The following is a 20,761-nucleotide window of genomic DNA, read 5'->3' as shown; positions in this document are numbered from 1 at the left end:
CGCTTGCAGTTCTGGCCCATCGGCGGCATGAAAACTGTTGCTCGAGCGTTGCGGAAATGCATCATCTGCTGCAGGTCCAGACCTCGTCTTGTGGAACACATAATGGCTGACCTACCGAAGGATCGAGTGCAGGATTCGCCTGCATTCAGCGTCACTGGAATCGATTACTGTGGTCCCTTCTATTACAAGCCAGATGGCCGCACTCGAACGCCTACAAAATGCTACATCAGCGTCTTCATCTGTTTTGCAACAAAGGCCGTTTGGTTGGAATTAGTGAAGGACCTCACAACTGCTGGATTTTTGAGTGCCCTCAAACGCTTCGTTGCCACGCGCGGCATACCCCGATGCATTTGGTCGGACAATGCCACCAATTTTGTGGGCGCGAGGAACGAGTTGGAGGACCTTCGGCGGCTGTTTATGAGCGAGAAGCATCGTGATGCAGTTCATAATCATTGCATCAACAATGGCTTCAATTGGAAGTTTATCCCGCCTCGCTCACCCCACTTCGGGGGCTTGTGGGAGGCAGCAGTGAAGATGGCCAAGCAGCATTTATATCGCTCCCTGGGATCGTCACTCTTTGGCTTTGACGAGCTGCGGACATTGGTCTGCCAAATCCAGGCTGTAATAAATTCTCGTCCTCTTCTCGCAATTTCAGAAAACCCTGAAGATCTTGGCGTCCTTACACCAGGACATTTTCTAATTGGTCGTCCGCTGATGGAGTTTCCCGAGCCAGATGTTACAAATCTAAACTTTAACAGACTAGATTGCTGGCACAGAGTCGCTTGTGCTCAGCAGATCTTTTGGAAGCGTTGAAGTGAGGAGTATTTGACTCTGCTACAAAAACGTGCCAAATGGCGCACACCGCAGCCATCGATCCAAGTCAACGACATCGTCTGTATAAAGGACGAAAACTTGCCGCCGTTGAAGTGGCCATTAGCACGGGTGATCGACATCATCGCTGGAGCTGATGGCACTGTGCGAGTTGCCGTCCTGAGAACACCGTCTGGAACCACTCGTCGAGCTGTCAACAAGCTGTGCGTCCTACCCGTTGAGGATCCTGTTAAAAGCCCTAGTCTTTCAACGGGGGGGAGTATGTTCGGAGCAGCAGCCGATAATAGTTCTTCTTAATATCATATAGTCATACATCATCTCTTATACTGCTTATACTTATCGCTCTCTCAGTACGCTCCCGTACACACGCACATATGCCAGTACTGCTTATAGTGCATTGCTTCGCCCTGTTCTCGGGGCAGTCCAAAGATTCGTCGAACGCATCGAGTCGTAGTTCACGGCCACGGCCTCAAACCATTTGTAACCCGTCGTGAAAATGAAAAACATTTGTAAACTTAACCAACGGAGTAAATTATTGTAAATGTGGAGTCAGAGTTGCCGAAAAAGCTCGGCAGCTTCCAACAGGGATCGTCCACTCAGTCAAGGTATGTCAAAAGAGGCCCCCGGCAAGGTGGTGTCTTGTCACCCCTTCTATGGAACATAGCAGTCAACAAGATTCTGTGCGACCTGGAAGGGGCAAACGCGGACGATGTTGCCATCATCTTCTCGGGAAATTCCCTCAAACACTTTGCGATCTAATGACTGCAAAGCTCACGCGACTGTCTGAATGGACAAAGTCACGAGGACTGGGTGTCAATCTCTCGAAAACTTGTACTGTTTACAACCAAATACAAAGTTCCTCCTCTCAACCCCCCCAATACTAAACGGATGCAGGCTCTCCTTCAGAGACAATGCCAGATACTTAGGGTTGGTAATTGACAAGAAGTTGTGTTGGAACCTGAATATCAAAGATATAGTGAAGAAGGCCACGATAGCCCTCTACACTTGCAAAAAGGGAATTGGCTTGAAATGGGGCATGAACTCAAGCATAGTCCAATGGATACTACTCAATACTACTCCAATACTACTCTACGGAGTCGCAGTGTGGTGGCCTGCCCTATCAAAAAAGACCATCACTAAACAACTGGACAAAGTACAACGAACTGCCGCCCTATGAATCAGTGGAGCCCTACGCACCGCACCAAATGATGCGCTAAATGCCATCTTATGCCTCCAGGGCCTATACCTTGTAGGCAGGGAGCAGGCAGAAATGGCAGCAATTCTTCTGAGAGACTCCGACCAATGGGTGTCACAGCACACTGGTCACGCATCTATCCTAAACGGAAACGAGATCGTCCCAACAAAAACGGACTACTGTGTTCCGAGGGAGTACATATGTAGATACCCCTTTTGAAATAATTATCCCCCACAGAGACAACTGGACAAGAGACAACCCGCGTCAAGTCGAGCGACAGCATACACCAAGAAAATATTAAGTCTTACGACGGGAATAGGTCCAGGGCCGGATTAGCAGTTGCCTAGGGCCTCCTAGGGATAAAGAAAAATTTTGTTGAAAAAACAAAACTCCAAATAATGAATAAAAAATATAATAGCCACTGAGAAAAATACAAAATAAAGGAGGGCCCCAGATTGATGGTTGCCCAGGGCCCGGTTGAGGGTTGATCCGGCCCTGAATAGGTCGCTATATCACATCAGCCCTCAAAACAAAACGAAAAACCAATTCAAGCGGCCAACAATTGTAGAGCCCACACACAAGCACAGTATGTGTGAATACATGGCACACACGCGTTTACCTAAACTGAAATCTCGAACAAAGTCGGTTTCGGCAGCTAAAAATTATTCTATGCATATAATCATATATTTTTGAGTGTACACGTACACAACACATGCATGCTTGCTGCCAGTCGGCTCGTGTGACGTCATGAGCCGAACGCGGCCATTCCCAGAGCCAAACGCGGCCATTCCCAAAGCCGAAGATCTGGGAACGATCGCTGCAAGCTCAGCTGCGCCCCTTTCGTTGTATGAACTGGCACATCTATATACTGTATGGTTAGTGACATAAGACGCTCTTTCAGGCTTCCAGATCACTGCAGTGACTTCTGTCGTAGCTGTAGAGATGAGGAAGAGGAAGAAACGGTGGAACACCGTTCTGTTCTGCTTCCGTTCTGCTTCTGTCCAGATCTCAGTAGAAGGAGGCTACAATACCTGGGAATTCCTTTCATGAACGACGTATCAGACATGTCTACTATGAGTCCAAGAAGGATCGCAAACTTCATAAGGGCATTTGGATGGTACAACTGCTGACATACTGTCTCACAAGTGAAGAGGACATGATTCACGCGGTATCACAACGGGCCGTAACCGGCCCAAGTGTGTCGGGTTCCTGGCGATCCCGACAACCGCCTCAACCTAACATAACCTAACCTAAAGCAGTCCGAATCTAAATCTAAACCATACAATTGCAGAGATTGACCTTGAGCTTTATTAATTGTTATTGCCAATCGAATGGGAAGTTGCAATATTTTAATTTGAAATGGTGTATCAGTCGGGATCATGGGAATCCTAGAAATAAAGACATCTTCAACTTTTGGAAGGTCCACTTAAGATCGTTGCTTCCACCACATTGATCATCTATTTCTTGACCGCGAGTCGCGTACCGTTGCAGACTTTTGGCTGATTAATATCCCGGAGCATGATAATTGACTCATCTATTTAAAATTTAATCGACAACTAGTACTACATTCCTGTCACCATTTTCTGCTTAAACACCACAAACTTCCATATCGCTGCCTATATTCATGTACTTGCAGATCTTTTTGATCGATTTCACGGAATTGCAATACTCTACGTTTATGTGCGCTTTGTATGATTTTGACAAAAGAGGCGAATATGGAACTACTCAACGATTGTCTACCTCAATATGTAAAGTTGCCGAAGTCCCGTCATCTTCAGTTCAATGTATCCTATACAAAGGATATCAATCATCTCCTGTTACCGTGCTGGCTGCAAATGCTTGAGGATATCGCTTGAAACATTTCCCCAACACGGGGTGGGATGTCATGCCTATCCGCTTCTGATTGTCCAAAAAATGAAATCTTGAGCATATTCCTGCATGTGACGTGGACTACCTATATATGAAGATTGCAAAATCGTCATTCACAACGGCACCTCGCAAATGAATATATTCCTCGGAGCAAAGTGTCGTCTGACTCAATCTGAGAAACAGCAAACGTTCTGTCCATAATGTACTGATGAAACAACTGACGACGTAAAAGTTCATCGCGCTGCACTTATTATTAGTTTATACACCATTCACTGAATTTATCATCTTCACAATGAAGTGATATCCATCGGAAGAAGATAACAGGATACTGCAAAGCATCGTAACAACGGTGAGTGTCTGTGACGTTTATCAATATATCGTTTCGTCGATGGAGAACAATATCGAGAGATTGCAACTCATACACGACTATAAAAATTGAAAATCTTGTGGGTATCCGAGGGCATTAAATCAATTGCCGTTTTAAATAAACGCAGCAAATTGTTCCGTTCGTGAAGGAGCTCCTGTAGCTGCAAAACGATGAACCTCCTTACTGAGGTATATATTCCACAACGAGCATCAAGTTCTCTATCATCAACGATGAAATTTATGTTTACCATCTGAAACGGGAGCAGGGAGCCAGCTTTGTGATAGATTTTCTCTTTGATTTTGAAAGTTGGCATGAATTGGGCCTTTACAATTTCCGCACTAAATGATGTCATTTGGTAGCAAGAAATATATTTCCTAATGTTCGATAGAAAATGTGTAACGAACCTCTTGGTGGTGGGGCAAGGCCGGCTAGCCAGTCCCAAGGCTGGATACTTCCCAAGCCCTCAGGTCGCACAACAAACCAAACAAATCGATCATCTCGGACAACAATTGAAATAGCTACAAAAAAAAACGGAAACTAACATGACACATCAAAAAAAAATCATACTCGACAAAGGATCTCCTACTAAAACGTGGACCAGGTTGAGGCTTTGGTTTTATACCTCCGACGTACCCACCCTACCAGAGATCCGGATCAGACCATCTCGGGTCTCCCTGCCATGTGCAGCATCTTCATCATCCTTCACCCCATTTTAAACACTTAGCACTTCATCTTTTCTTATATTTTCAACTTAAATCAACTGTTACACACATTTTTTATACCCGTACTCAAAAAAGAGTTAAGGGTATATTAGATTTGTGGTAAAAGTGGATGTGTGTAACGCAGAGAAGGAAACGTTTCCGACCCCATAAAGTATATATATTCTTGATCAGCATCAATAGCCGAGTCGATATAGCCATGTCTGTCTGTCCGTCTGTTTGTCTGTCTGTCCGTCTCGATGAGCGCCTGGATATCAGAGACTATAGGAGCTAGCGAAACCAAATTTGGTTTCCAGACTTATGTAATATTACACTGCTACAAGTGTATTTCAGAATTTCGCCCCGCCCCCTTCCGCCCCCACAAAGGACGAAAATCTGTGGCTGGCACATTTTTAAAGATACGATAAAACTAAAAACGCAGTATCGTAGAAAATGCCCATATCTACCAGACTGCTGAATCTGAATCAGATCGGATTATAATTATAGCCAGAATGACGAAATTTTCAATTGCTTCCCCTGCCCCCTCCCGCAAACGACAACGCAACTCATTTTCATTCTCGCTCGCACACTCTGCCGCGTTCAGGGCACGAGCAACCCATAGCGGAGGAGATTTAGAATCTAAATGGTACATGTAGAATATACATGTTAGATGTAGAATATGCATAGTATATGTAGATGTAGATAACAGATGTAGCAAAAAAATGTAATATGTAAAATTTTTTTTTTTTATTCAAAAATTCAAAAAAATCATACATATGCTCAAAAATGTAAATACTGACTGAGTACGGGTATAAGTAGAGTCGCGTCCCCAGAAGCGACTCACACGTTCCTTCTCGTTTTATATTCGAATAACTCCTATCTTGGTTTCAGGTCGACCTCCTAACACCCATCCGAAACTCTTCCTCTCTAGGACCTTAGTTATGGGTATGGGCGTATTACAATATATATGAATAAATAAATATAAATAAGGACAATTACAAATAAATACGAATAAATAAATAAATAAATATAATTAAGAGTACATAAATAAATAAATATATAAATAAATTTATAGTATAGATATGTGATGGCCTAGTTGATTTTTTAGTATATGTATAAATTTGTATCGGATTTAATTCAAATTTTTTTGGAAGACGGGGACGTTATTTAGCTTGGGGTCCACTTCCAGCTTGTGATGATGCCTTTCGGTCTATGCAACGCTGCCCAGCGGTTGTGTCGTATCATGGACGAGGTGATCCCGACTCAGCTCAGATCCAATGTATTTGTGTATCTTGATGACCTCCTGGTGATAGCCCCTGATTTCCAAACACATCTCCGTTATTTGAGATTGGCAGCACAGTGCCTGAAAAGAGCCAATTTAACAATAGGATTAAAAAAGTCGAAATTCTGCTTCAGGTCACTGAAATACCTAGGGTTTATCATCAGATGGATCCGGAGAGGATTTTGGCCATCCAGAGAATTCCCAAACCGATTTCCGTGAAGGACTTACGAAGTTTCCTAGGAACCGCAGGATGGTACAGGAGCTTCATCAAGGATTTCGCGTCTATCGCAGTGCCACTAACAGATGCACTGAAGAGCATCCGCGCGGGAAGTTTTCATTGTCAAGGGAGGCAGAGACGGCGATATAATGCCTCACTACGGCCCCGCTGTTGGTTCATGCTGATTTCAGACGTCCCTTCTTTATCCAATGTGACGCCTCGAATTATGGAGTGGGAGCTGTACTGTTCCAGCTGGATGACGATAAAGCGGAGCGTCCTGTGGCATTCTTCTCGTCCAAGCTAAATAAGTACCAGCTGAACTATTCCGTAACGGAGAAGGAGTGCCCAGCTGCGGTGTTAGCGAAAGAAAAATTCAGACCGTACGTGGAATTAATGGCGTTTACTGTGATCACTGATCACGCGAGCCTGAAATGGCTAATGTCTCTAATGAACTTGAACGGGCCTTTGGCGAGATGGTCCTTGCGGCTGCAGAGGTTTGGCTTTCACATCCAACACCGAAAAGGAGTCGACAACATCATGGCGGATACACTCTCATGCTGCATTGAAGAGGTAGCTCTAGATCCCACGGAGATCCTTGGATTCGAGACAACGGAACTCGAAGCGGACAAAAACAGAGAATTATTACCAGATCTTCGAGTAGAGGGAAACCTTATATTCAAGCGAACGGCTTTTGCGCATTTGGAAGTTATGGATTCCCGCGTCTGTGACAGCAACTCTCGTCGCCAAGGCCCATGAAGACCACAAAGCTGGACACGGTGGGATGAAGAAGACCCTGCATCGGTTAAAAAGGCACTATTACTGTCCAGCGATGACGACACAAGTGCGGGAATATGTCCGAGACTGCGACACTTGTAAGGAGTCCAAAGCACCGAATTATCGTAGCCAGGTAGAAATCGGTCAGGAAGTAGTTACGGAGAGGCCATTCCAGAAGATCTACATAGATTTCCTGGGGAAGTATCCCAGGTCGAAAAGGGAACAGGCCTGGATTTTCGTCGTCGTGGACCATTTCTCAAAGTTTACCTTCCTGAAAGCGATGAGAGAGGCCACCGCGGCAAATGTGGTACAATTTCTTATGCAGGAGGTATTCTACAAGTTCGGAGTGCCAGAGGTGATCCACTCCGACAACGGAATGCAATTCGTCTCAAAGGTGTTCCAGGACATGATAGGCACCTTCGGAATCCGACACATGCGTACAGCCGTATACTCGCCGCAAAGTAATGCAGCCGAGAGGGTGAACCGGACGATATTGGCTGCAATAAGGACGTACTTAGAAAAGGATCACCGAGACTGGGACATGTACTTACCGGAGATTGAAGTGTCGATCCGTGACTCAGTGCACAAAGCCACAGGCGTAACGCCATTCTTCGCAGTGTTCGGACAGCAAATGTTCCTGAATGGAAACTGCTACAAGCTGGCGAGGAAGTTGCAGTCGTTGGCAGAGCACGATGTGCACACATTAGATCCCACTGATAAGCATCAAATCATTCGCGAGCATATAAAGAACAACTTACACCAAGCATATGAGCGGAGCAGCCAACGCTACAAAAAATGGGCCCGAATATTTCACGCCTGGTCAAGAAGTTTACAGGCGCAATTTCACTCTTAGCGACTTTGGCAAAAGCTACAACGCCAAGTTCGCACGGAAATTTATAAAATGCCGAGACGTACGCCCAGTAGGGCGAGAGTTGGAGGATCTGTCGGGGAAGCCTGTGGGGATTTTTCACGCGAAAGACCTAAAATTTTAGAAAAAAAGTAAGACCAAGATAGCAAAAGGGGAACGTACTCACATATAAACTGGTAGAGGAGTGGGTGTAAGCCTACGTTGGGGCGCTGTAAGCAAGGCCGGCGCAAATTTATAGTTCCTTCAATGTTTGTGAATAAATAATTCTTCGCTTCCATGGTCTCCCGAATTTTCACTAGGTGTTGCATTTCAGGGATATCGAGGAAGGGGAAAGATTTCCAGACAGGGTGGCAAGGCCGAGGTTGAAGGGGAAGTGTTTAGCGGACAGTGGCGCCCCCTAGTCGGGCGATCTTGAAACTGTAAGAGATCCGCGCGCTCTTGAATTCCCTGTGGAGAGAGAAGAACCTCGCCTCTCACATAACAGTGTCCCGGAGCCAACTCACCTACACACCCTTAAGGGGAGAGAGCGGCTACCAGGAAGAGTAGGCCATGCCCTTGAACCTGGTTCAAGGCAATAGAAGAGATCGATAGGGCTTGGCGACCAATGATATAGGTATGGGCAGCTTAGGCAGTAGGGGACAGAACAAAAAAATCGTTAGCGGAAGGCAGAACAAAAAAAAAAAGTTACGGATCGGGACTTAAAAAAAAAAAAACACAGTGAGTGGAATGAGGAATTAGGTTGTCCCGGACGGCCCTCCCGGGGCCACGCATAGGCCAGTATGGCTCTTAGTTGTCCGGATTGATGCGTATGGACCTTCTGAGTGTTTTTACGCGGTTTCGAAATCCGTGAGGATCGAGGAGAATTTTGCAAAGGCAAGGAGTTCCGCTGGCGTCCTCATGGATGCATCTTCCAGCGATGCCAGTACCGGGTTGCCAAGATGTTCGTTTCTTGCCCTTGAGAGGGCCGGGCATTGGCAGATTAGATGTTCCAGGGTTTCGATAGCCCCAGATTCATCGCATTTCCTGCACTTGTTACTGTTCGTGATGCCTAGTTTGACAGCATGTGCTGCAGCCAGGCAATGACCTGTGAGTATACCTATTAGCATCCTACAGTCCTTCCGTGGTAGGTGCAGTAGGTAGCGGCTGAGCTTACCATTGCTCTCCTTTCACATGGTTTTGCGATCTTGCAGTTGGTGGTTCTCCTCCACCTGCTACTGGCCTGTATGTGTGCCCTCCTCTCTAGGTCGCTTTGAAGCGCTCTGAGGGAGACAGGCACGTTCTCAGTCCTGTCGTTTGCCAGCCCGACGCCTTCCTTAGCCAGTACGTCTGCTGTCTCGTTGCCTTCGATGCCCTGGTGGCTGGGAACCCAATAGATCCGCACTGACTTTGTCGTGCTTAGGAAATCTAGTGCCTTCCTGCTTGCCAGGACATTTTTGGAACTGACCGCTGGCGACTGCATGGATCTTATCGCCGCCTGGCTGTCCACGAACAGGTTGACCACATTATGTGTGCGTTCCGTACATCGAGCAACCTCCGCCGCTTTCCGTATGGGAAAGACTTCTGCCTGGAATATGCTGCATTGGTCCGGTAGCTTATAGGACAGCCTTATTTCAGGGTCTGTACAATATATGCCCGCACCTACTCCTCCCTCCATCTTGGAGCCATCCGTGTATATGTTTAGGTGTTCGTTCTGGTCCCAACTTTCTTTCCAGTCGTCGGGTTCCATGTGTATCGCTGTTTTGACGTCCAGGCACGTTCGGGGATCATGTAGTCAGATATACTGATCATGTCTCGGCCTATTGAACTGTGCCCGAATCCTTGCAGCGACATATTGCCTGATGCGACTAGGCGTTGTACTGCCTTACCTGCAGTCAGTCTAGCGTGGATGTCTAGGGGGTCAATTCCGAGTATTGTTTCGAGTGCTTTTGTTGGGGTTGACCTCAGCGCCCCAGTAATGCAGAGCAGTGCCTGCCGCTGAGTTCTATCCATCAGCTTATTGTAGGTTTTGTTTTCTGTAGCCTGCCACCACACTAAGACTCCATACAGCAGAGTCGGTCGCACTACCGAGATGTAGATCCAGTGCATTAGTGCAGGTGACAGGCCCCATGTGCTGCTAAGCATCTTCTTTAATGCATATAGCGCAATGGTGGCTTTCTTCACCCTTTCCAATACATTGGGTCTCCATGTCAGCTTGCTGTCCAAAACTATGCCGAGGTATTTGACTTGTGTTTTTGGGGTGAGCCTGGTTCTGTCAATTTTCGGGGGGATCCATGCCGGTACCTTGTACCTCTTGGTGAAGAGGATGAGGTCCGTCTTGTCCGCGTTGATACTGAGTCCCCTACTTTTCCCGCCCACTCACATATCTCCCTGAGTGTTGATTCCATTATAGAGCTGAGGCTCGATGGGCATACTCCCGTAATAATTATGCTTATGTCGTCCGCATAAGCTGTTATTTTTGGGGCTCTCCTCTTGAATCTCTTTATCAGGTCGTCGACCATGAGATTCCATAGGAGGGGCGAGAGGACCCCACCCTGAGGTGTGCCTCTGTGCGCCCCTTTCACCATGGAAGCGGTGCCCCACTCTGAGTACACCCGTCTACAACTTAGAAGGTTCTTTATCCAGGGGTTGATTGCGGGATGTGTGTTGATCGCTTCTAGGCGGTCCATTATCGCGCTCATATTCACGTTGTTGAATGCTCCGGATATGTCTACAAACACTCCTAGTGCATACTTCTTATTTTGGAGGGCATTTTCGCAGTGCCGTCTCTACCGATTTCCCTTTGGTATAGGCATGCTGGTTGGTTGACATCCGCCCACCTACATCATTTCTGATGTGTAGATCCAGCAGCTTTTCTAGTGTTTTGAGTAGAAAAGAGGTAAGGCTTATCGGTCTGTAGTCATTGGGGCTCATATGGCTGCACTTTCCTGCCTTTGGAAGGAAGACAATCCTCGAGGTCCTCCATTGAATAGGGATATAGCCCGTGCTCAGGCAAGCTGAGTATATTGCAGAGAGCCATGGGGTGATCACGTCTTTGGTCACCTGTAGCATGGCTGGAAATATACCGTCTCGTCCAGGTGCTTTTGTACCCACAAAAGAGTCTATAGCCCAGTGGATTCACTTATACGATATGAGATCTGTTGGAGGGTGCTGTTCCTCATTTGCTAGGTCCTGATGCTCTGTAGCGTCAGCGACCTCGGTGCATCCTGGGAAGTGGGCTTCTTCGCTGCCTCCAGTCCATTGTCCATCATTTCGTTTCAGCTGACTCTGTATGGCGGGTTGCTTTGATAGCAACTTCCGGAGTCTGGCCGTTTCTGGGACTTTCTCGATATTGGAGCTGAAGTTCCTCCACGAGTTTCTTTGTGCCTTGCGTATTTTCTTCTTGTACTCCCTGAGTACAGTTTGGCGATTTTGAAGAATTCTTTGAGGTTATTTCTTTGAAGCGATAAGTCCCGGTTTCACCAGAGTGGTCTGGTTCTCTTTTTCGTTCTCGAGGGTGGGCATGCTGCGTGGTACGCATCCAGTAGCTCCTTGGAGAGGGTCTCTAGGGACGTTTCTATTTCTTCCGGGGATTTCACTGTGCCCGCACGATTCGCGAGCTTCGAGGTAACTGTCTTTTTAAACTTTTCCCAGTTTGTGTTCCGGGGGTTTCTATAGACAGTTATCTTCGGAGAGTGTTTAAATTCGCACTTAAACTGAATGTACTTGTGGTCTGAGAAGGATGGTCTTTCAAGGACTCTCCATCCAGATACCAAAGTACAGTTCCCCATTACGAGTGTAAGATCTAGTACGTTGGACGAGGTGGGGCCTACGAATGTGTGCTCCTCCACCACGTTTGCTACATCTAGGTTAGTGGATAGTATAAAGTCTAGAAGTGACTCACCTCTTTCGTTGATATCGGGGCTTCCCCACACGCTATGGTGGGCATTGGCGTCCGTACCAACTATGAGTTGCTGGTATTTCGGACTGGCTTCCGCCACCAGACTCCTTAGCTCTTCCGGTGGAGCTGGCCTGTCGTGTGCCATGTAGCAGGATGCTACCATAAGGCGCTTGTCCTCGCTTTCAAGCATCACCGCAGCCAGGTCTTCAGTGCTGTAATGAGACATAAGATAAGCATGGATGCCCTTTCCTACAAGTACGGCGGTTCTAGTCCTGCTTACCGATGGTGGGTAGAAGAGATTGTAATTGGAGGACTTTAGTCCGGCCACAGCATTGCCGGAGGCAAGCCATGGCTCCTGGACCAAAGCTATGTCGACGGGCTCTTGCTCCAAGGCAATGAGGAGCTCCGCCGACGCGAGCTTGCTTTTATGCAAGTTGAGCTGCAGCACTCTCAATGTCATGGGAGGCTGGCTCAACTGCACTCGACGGGTTGACTATTATAGTCAGGTCACCGTCCTCGTCCTCTGCGGCATCAGAGTCGTCCAGCGCAAGATCCTGGGCGGCCTCTACGATGGACTCCAGACCTAAGTCCTTTTCCACCTCGCCTACCTGCAGGGTATGCGCGTCCTTGTCCTCGGGGTGGCGCTTTTTGAGACGTAGGTAGACACTGCCTACGCCCCATGCCATCTTCCCGAATCTCGGGTAGAGGATGTCCTCTGCCTCCTTGTTGATCTGGATGATCATGTGCTGGCCCCCCTCATTGGGTAACGGGCTACCAGCATGCAGGATTTTCCAGTCCGCCGTAGGCACCTCTGTATTCTGCCTCTGGAGAAGTTTCAGTGCTCGGTCTCCCTGGACTGCAATGGGGAAGAGCACCTTCGCCTTTGGGATGGAAGGGATCATCTCCCTGTCCACTACCTCCAGCTTGGCCCCCTCCCACAGAGCTTCCAATTTGGGCACCACTTGCAACAGCCACTTCCTCGTCGGGTCATCATTACATTTGAGGATCTTCACCCCGTTCAGCCATCCCGCACCGTCAAAGGTGGGCATGGCAGCGTCCGGCGCTTCCTCCATTCGCGCGAAAAGGCAGTCTACCAGCTGGGCGTGGACCTGTTTCCACTGCGCCGCCGTCATCTTCCCATTTTCGTCGCTGCGGTCGATCAGGGCCACGATGAGGTGCCTCTTGGACACGTCGCTCACCTTGGCCTTCTGCTTGGGCTTCTTCGTCTTAGAAGGTTGAGGGATAACCACCTTGGGCCCGCGATGCCGCTTGCCCGCCGGAGTGTCCTTGGCACTTTCGGTCGAGCGTTGCCTTTTGGTGGCCATCATTTCCTCAACCCTATTGGCGAATTCACCCTTCATCGCCTTCATCTGAGGCAGCTGCGCGTAGTGGAGACGCCCTTCTTCTACCTTTTGCTCAGCCCATGCTAGTTTGGACTTCTCCTCTTGGGAGATGTCCTCTTTGCCTTGTAGCCGGGTTTGGATTTTGAGGGCCGCCTTGTATTGGGCCTTAGCCTTCATCCCCTCTCTAGAACGCCTCGGCCCTTCCCTACGAAGGGAGCTGGTACCTGGTTCAGGCGAGCGGAGAAGGCTCTCTTCCTCCGTTCTGCTTACGCTGAGCACGCTCTCCAGGTCCGAGTCTGTTTCGACCACGGCACCCGTGCGGCTCAGCTTGCAGAGAGGCGTTTTGGTGGCAGTAGCTTTAAAACTAATATGACCTGCTCCCGCCATATCAGAGTTGTGACCGCTGGCGACACGCAGAGAGGATTGCTCCTCCCCGTGCCCGCCGGTGGTAGCAGTCACGCTTTCCACCGACGTTTGGACTGACATCCTGTGACGTTGCTTCGGCCGGGGTATGCTCGCCGCGCCGGGTTCACAGAAATTTGTTAGGTTTCTGGCTGTGGTAGCTGAAAGGGATATCTCGGTTCAAGAATAACGCAAGCAAGTAGGAAGTTAAAACAAAGTTTCTTTATTGGTCTTAATTGTACAGAGTTGGAAATAAGATGGATCGTGGGGACGTGTCTTCCTTCGGGATCTTCCTTCGGTTTTGGCTACTCGGCCGCACGTGGCTGTTTGCGACGGGCTACGCGGGTTTGGAGTTCGACTGGTTCGAGGGTACTCCGACGAGAGTATGGAGGCGGAGGTTGGAACACACTCCGATGATAAGATCGGTGCGGAGGTTGGGACACGCTCCGAGGAGATGTTTGCGGCGGAGGTTTGAGCACGCTCCGAGGAGAAGATTGATGCGGAGGTTGGAGCACACTCCGAGGAGAAGAGCGATGCGGAGGTTTGGACACGCTCCGAGGAGAAGATTGATGCGGAGGTTTGGACACGCTCCGAGGAGAAGATTGATGCGGAGGTTTGGACACGCTCCGAGGAGAAGATTGATGCGGAGGTTTGGACACGCTCCGAGGAGAAGATTGGTGCGGAGGTTTGGACACGCTCCGAGGAGAAGATTGAGGCAGAGGTCTGGACACACTCTGGAGAGGATTCAGAGGTTTGGACACACTCTGGCGAGGATTCAGAGGTTTGGACACACTCTGGAGAGGATTCAGAGGTTTTGACACACTCTGGAGAGGATTCAGAGGTTTTGGCACACTCTGGAGAGGATTCAGAGGTTTTGACACACTCTGGAGAGGATTCAGAGGTTTTGACACACTCTGGAGAGGATTCAGAGGTTTTGGCACACTCTGGAGAGGATTCAGAGGTTTTGACACACTCTGGAGAGGATTCAGAGGTTTTGACACACTCTGGAGAGGATTCAGAGGTTTTGGCACACTCTGGAGAGGATTCAGAGGTTTGGACACACTCTGGGCAGGAGAGGTAAAGTATTGAGCAGAACGAGTGGAAAGGTAGATATTACCTTTGGCACAAGATCCGCTGTAAAATTCTGGTTTCTTAGGCCAGGGCTTTCCGAGTTGGACTGCCCCGATTCGATCTGGCGATCCTCCTTTTATTGCCGGTGATCAGCTGTGTGTGCCCCGATATGGGCCTAACGCGTTCTGGTTTTTGCCATAACGCGTCCCGGCCCAGCTGTTAGTGTGACCGTGTTCGGTGCGCGTTGGTCACACTAGTCTTTGGCGCGCGTGTTCCTGGTTTGGATTTGAATTTAAATGTTTAACGGTTTTTTTCTTAGTTATTTATTGGAAGGAACTTCATGGTTTTTGTGTCGCTTATAAATATGTGATACTAGGTGGTATGTGATATGTGTTATGCTTATATGTAATGGTAATGTCTGTAATTGTAGGTAATTTGTATGTTGCAATGTGGCGCCGGCGCTTTTTTTGTGGTGGCGCTGGGCGTCACAATCCCAGTCCCTGCTTGATCCTTACTCCGGTCCATGTGGTTAATATTTATCGGGGGGACCACCCCCTAGCATTTTATGCCTGTCCGCCAGGCACCTCCAGCCATGGCCATGGTTCAGTTCCCCCAATTTTATATCGGGAAGACCTGGACCCGGCCTTAGCTAGACACTGCATTACCTCGGACAGAGCAAACGGCAATGCATTAACCCGATCCGGGGTAATGCAGTGCCCATTGCCGGCCGGGCAAGACGTCCCCGTCTTCCAAAAAAATTTGAATTAAATCCGATACAAATTTATACATATACTTTAAAATCGACTAGGCCGTCACATATTTATTTATATATTTATTTATTTATGTACTCTTAATTATATTTATTTATTTATTTATTCGTATTTATTGTTGTTTAGAGTGAGGACGGCGCTGGCGGGGCTACAGCTCTGTGGGCATTCCAGCCACACCACTGTTAGCAATCCAGCTACGCAAGCTGTTGCCCTCGCTCTCGCTCTCACGCTTAAGAGCATTTTTCCCCCCGGCGACCCGCTCTCGCGCGCATATTCACCACGCTTGCGCTCCCGCCCACGCTCACGTTCCCGCTCTCGCCTCCGACAGCCCTCGGCAGCTTGAGTATCACCGATCGAATTCAATGCGCTTCTTCACCCACAAGCAAACGGTTTTGCACGCGAGACATACATATATGTACATAACTTAAGCCTACGAATCAACCCCGAAATATATACTGAAGAAACTTGGACGTGCATTGTTTTTATCTTGGAATTCATCTGTGGGACTTCGAGAAGCCTCTTCGCTCAAAAAATTGTAATACGCCCATACCCATAACTAAGGTCCTAGAGAGGAAGAGTTTAGGATGGGTGTTAGGAGGTCGACCTGAAACAAAGATAGGAGTTATTCGAATATAAGTTGAAAATATAAGAAAAGATGAAGTGCTAAGTGTTTAAAATGGGGGGAAGGCGAGCCAAGACTACGAGAGGATGATGAAGATGCTGCACATGGCAGGAAGACCCGAGATGGTCTGATCGGATCTCTGGTAGGGTGGGTACGTCGGAGGTTTAAAACCAACGCCTCAACCTGGTCCACGTTTTAGTAGGAGATCCTTTGTCGAGTATGATTTATTTTTGATGTGTCGTTATGTTAGTTTCCGTTTTTTTTTTTGTAGCTGTTTCAATTGTTGTCCGAGATGATCGATTTGTTTGGTTTGTTGTGCGACCTGAGGGCTTGGGAAGTATCCAGCCCTGGGATGACTGGCTAGCTGGCCTTGCCCCACCACCAAGAGGTTCGTAACAAATGGTTCGACTCAGCAGTAGATCCAGCAAGTAGAATTGGCAGTGGCTCTGGTGGTGCTTCAATTGGAGGTAATTTGATTTTCCTTTCGTTTCATTATTGAACTATAGAGCCTGGCTGTAAGTGCAGACATGACTTATCTGGCCATGGCGATTGACGCTATAATCATATGATCTAGCTAGATCATATTGAAATGCAAGACGATTGTATTGCTACTGCGTCTATTGTTTTCATTACTATGCGACCGAAACAAATTAGTTGCTATAGAACGCGACTGTCGTGTTCACCATCTGGCTTCCTCAAGCCTGTTTGCACGCCTTTTCTTCTGGCTCCATGTAATTTCCCGGTAATTTCTGCGTTGCGTGTACGACGACCCAAATTCGTCTTTTCATTTGTGACTGAAACAGGAGAAAAGGACTCTCGATCGAAAAGCAAATTTTTTAGTTAATCGAAAACCTGATTCTATAGTGTTAATTAGGGCTCAAACGGTTCAGTACTTTTTGAATGCATAGATTTTCAAGAAAAGAACACAAAAGAACGCTGCTTCGCTACGTATAAAGTGAAATAATAATTACCATAATAAATCTGACTGTTTTAATTAAAAGCAGCACGCATCATTTCAGCCAAAACAGCACGACGTATTCGTGATCGCCGTGCAAGATTCAGTACAGGCACAGGGTCAACAGATCTATTTCGTGCATTACGTTCACGCTGCAATGCATTAGCTTGTGCGCGTTCATCTGTAGTCTGTGATCGTCTTAGTAATGCCACATAATTTACAATACGCATTCGCCGACCTATAATTGCTCGACTGGCTCGTGGCATTTTTCCTTCATATAAAAATGAATAAATCAAATTAAAAACAAATTGCTACAATTCACACAATAGACACAATAAACACAACAAAGCACTAGTCACAACACTAGTCAACACTAGAATTAAGCTGTGGCCCAAAATTTAGATTCTAATAGATTTCGGGGTTTACAAATTTTTAACGAATTATGGTTTTTTTTATGGTGTAGTTTTTTTTTAAAGAATTTTTTTAAATCTGGTATTTTTATACCCGTACTCAAAAAAGAGTTAAGGGGTATATTAGATTTGTGGTAAAAGTGGATGTGTGTAACGCAGAGAAGGAAACGTTTCCGACCCCATAAAGTATATATATTCTTGATCAGCATCAATAGCCGAGTCGATAGAGCCATGTCTGTCTGTCCGTCTGTCCGTCTGTCCGTCTGACCGTCTGTCCGTCTGTCCGTCTTGTTTGACGCCTGGATCTCAGAGACTATAAGAGCTAGGGCAACCAAATTTGTTTTCCAGACTCATGTGATATCACACTGCTACAAGTGTATTTCAAAATTTCGCCCCGCCCCCTTCCGCCCCCACAAAGGACGAAAATCTGTGGCAGCCACAATTTTAAAGATACGATAAAACTGAAAGCGCAGTATCGTAGAAAATAACCATATCTACCAGATTGCCGAATCTGAATCAGATCGGATCATAATTATAGCCAGAATGAAGAAATGAATTTTCTGTTGGTTCCCTCTCCTTCTCCAACGCTGCTGACGCTACTGATTCTCTTTCTCGCTCGCACACTCTGCCGCGTTCAGTGCGCGAGCAACCCCTAGCGGAGGAGATGTAGAATCTAAATGGAACACGTACAATCTACATGTTAGATGTAGAATAGACATTGTATATGTAGATGTAGATAGCAGATGTAGCAAAAAAATGTAAAATGTAAAATTTTTTTTTTTTTTCCAAAATTCTACAAAATCATAAGCTGTATATACTGACTGAGTACGGGTATAAGTAGAGTCGTGTCCCCAGAAACGACTCACACGTTCCTTCTCGTTTAATGTGTTTTTTTCAGAGGTAGTGCTTCTATTTTCACATAACTTAAGTATCTTATTTCTGGTTGCATAGAATTTTGTTCTGAAAAGCTTACAAATGCAACTATAAATCGTACCCAGACACTTTGTATTTGCAGCTTAACGCCTGGAAGATATTAAGCTTTCAAATTCAAATTTCATCATTTTTTGAGTTCTTTTTTTTCGAAATTTTGACTTTAAAAACTCGGGAAAAGTCGAAAGAAAAACATTTCTTGGCATGCATTTTAAGTTTTATATAGACGCATTAATTAGGCGTCGTTTAAGGTATTGTTCATTAAAATCTATGGATAAACGGTGGAGCTAAAATTCGTTAACCAAACCTCGAAAGTGAAAAATAGACAAAAACGAGAAGGAACGTGTGAGTCGCTTCTGGGGACGCGACTCTACTTATACCCGTACTCAGTCAGTATATACATTTTTGAGCTTATGATTTTTTATAATTTTAGAATTAAAAAACAAATTTTACATATTACATTTTTTTTGCTACATCTGCTATCTACATCTACAATGTATATTTTACATCTAACATGTAGATTATAGATGTACCATTTATATTCTAAATCTCCTCCGCTAAGGGTTGCTCGCGCACTGAACGTGGCAGAGTGTGCGAGCGAGAAAGAGAATGAGTAGCGTTTCTCTTGCTGGATGGGGCGGGGGAAGCAACTGAAAATTAATTTCTTCATTTTGGCTATAATTATGATCCGATCTGATTCAGATTCGGCAATCTGGTAGACATTGTCATTCTCTACGATACTGCGTTTTATCGTATCTTTAAAATTGTGCCTGCCACAGATTTTCGTCCTTTGTGGGTCGGAAGGGGGCGGGGAGAAATTTTGAAATACACTTGTAGCAGTCTGATATCACATGAGCCTGGAAACCAAATTTGGTTGCCCTAGCTCTTATAGTCTCTGAGATCTAGGCGCTCAACAAGACGGACAGACAGACATGGCTATATCGACTCGGCTATTGATGCTGATCAAGAATATATATACTTTATGGGGTCGGAAACGTTTCCTTCTCTGCGTGTATACACATCACCATAAATTAATTTTACCAATTTACAAATCTATCCGCCCTTAATTTTTTTGAGTACGGGTATAAAAATGACACCATAAAAAAATAATAAAAAGCAACAATTTTCATAACCGGATATCAGAAACATAACACGAAGTCATTATATCACGGCATGGGCCATGAATCATGATTGTGGTAATTATATCGATCAGTAGACGGATCTGAAAATTACGCGGATATTACACTATCTATTTCCTCCAAATTAAAATGTGTGCATGAGGTAATCCTCGTTTTTGCCATTCAACTGAATCTGCATCTAACCTATTGGTGAGTGCGCGATTTTGGTCCTCACCATCCATGAAGTATATTTGACAAACTGATGTGCTTCGTTTGGCATTGGAAGCATTTAGCTTTCTCTGTGGTACAGTTGTCCTTTAATTTTAAATGTTGAATTATATTGTAGACCATTTTCCGCAAAATTGTTGACTATTTCTGTTGCTCCGAGCGATGTCATTTAGAAGCATGAATTTTCGAATCGACCTCAGGAAGATGTTTGAGTCTGGATCCGTGCAGATGAGTATGCTGTTCAATGGTACCGGTCTCTATTTGAGGTTTTAGCACTTTTCCTGATGCGCACACACATACCTTTTGTCGGTAATTTTATCTGATATTGTCGATTATGTAGCGGCGACAACGTCTCCGCTCCACTTTTCCACTTTTCATTTCGTATCTCTACTCGTTAGGATTCATGCAATTGGGAGGGCCATGCCCTCATACACATTTTCATTATTTTCTTCGATTAGTTCGACTGTTCTTTAAGGTCCACTGTGTCGCATCATTTGTTCGACGGTGCCACCAAATTCACAAAAAAACAAAAAACACACTGACAAATATTAAAAATAGATTTTCGAGATTATGTCACAAAACACGCTGACAACTAAATCAATGCACTACTTGTTCAAAAAAAAAATTAAACATGTTATGTCACACAACACACTGACAGCTAAATCAAAGCAAAACTTAATCAAAAAACACTAAAAACGTAATTAAATGTTAATGGGTCTGGGCATACTTGATATACGACAAAAGTTTCATGAAAATCGACCCAGCCGTTTGGGAGGAGTTCAGTCAAAAACACCGTGACACGAGATTTTTATTATATATGTAGATTATATGAGTGAGAAGTTCAGCTTCGAGGTGTGCAATTCGCAGCTGCTCCAATGTTCAAGTGTCAAAACTAGTTCAATACGAGCTGTCTGAAAAAAAAAACATACTCTTG

At 46.0% G+C, this 20,761-nt stretch overlaps 1 protein-coding gene and 1 long non-coding RNA gene across 3 annotated transcripts; both read right to left on the bottom strand.

Annotated features, from left to right (window-relative positions):
- Positions 1-12,167: 12,167 nt before the first annotated feature.
- LOC121405196 lies at positions 12,168-13,708 on the bottom strand. Its single transcript, XM_041595789.1, has 3 exons — positions 13,316-13,708; positions 12,490-13,204; positions 12,168-12,190 (listed from the first exon to the last, which is right to left on the bottom strand). Exons 1-3 carry the CDS (start codon positions 13,706-13,708, stop codon positions 12,168-12,170), a joined length of 1,131 nt encoding a protein of 376 aa, XP_041451723.1.
- A 6,094-nt stretch (positions 13,709-19,802) lies between these two features.
- LOC111080570 lies at positions 19,803-20,463 on the bottom strand. 2 transcript variants are annotated; one of them, XR_002608518.2, is made up of 2 exons: positions 20,128-20,463; positions 19,803-20,084 (listed from the first exon to the last, which is right to left on the bottom strand). It is a non-coding gene; the product is annotated as an uncharacterized LOC111080570 (long non-coding RNA). The 2 variants fall into 2 exon arrangements; XR_002608517.2 differs by having other exon boundaries at positions 19,803-20,064.
- Positions 20,464-20,761: the final 298 nt, after the last annotated feature.

Source organism: Drosophila obscura, unplaced genomic scaffold (genome assembly GCF_018151105.1).
Source record: "Drosophila obscura isolate BZ-5 IFL unplaced genomic scaffold, ASM1815110v1 contig_8, whole genome shotgun sequence".
Lineage (NCBI taxonomy): Eukaryota > Metazoa > Arthropoda > Insecta > Diptera > Drosophilidae > Drosophila > Drosophila obscura.
The sequence above is the reverse complement of the archived record's forward strand: the minus strand, read 5'-3'. Positions and strand labels throughout refer to the sequence as shown.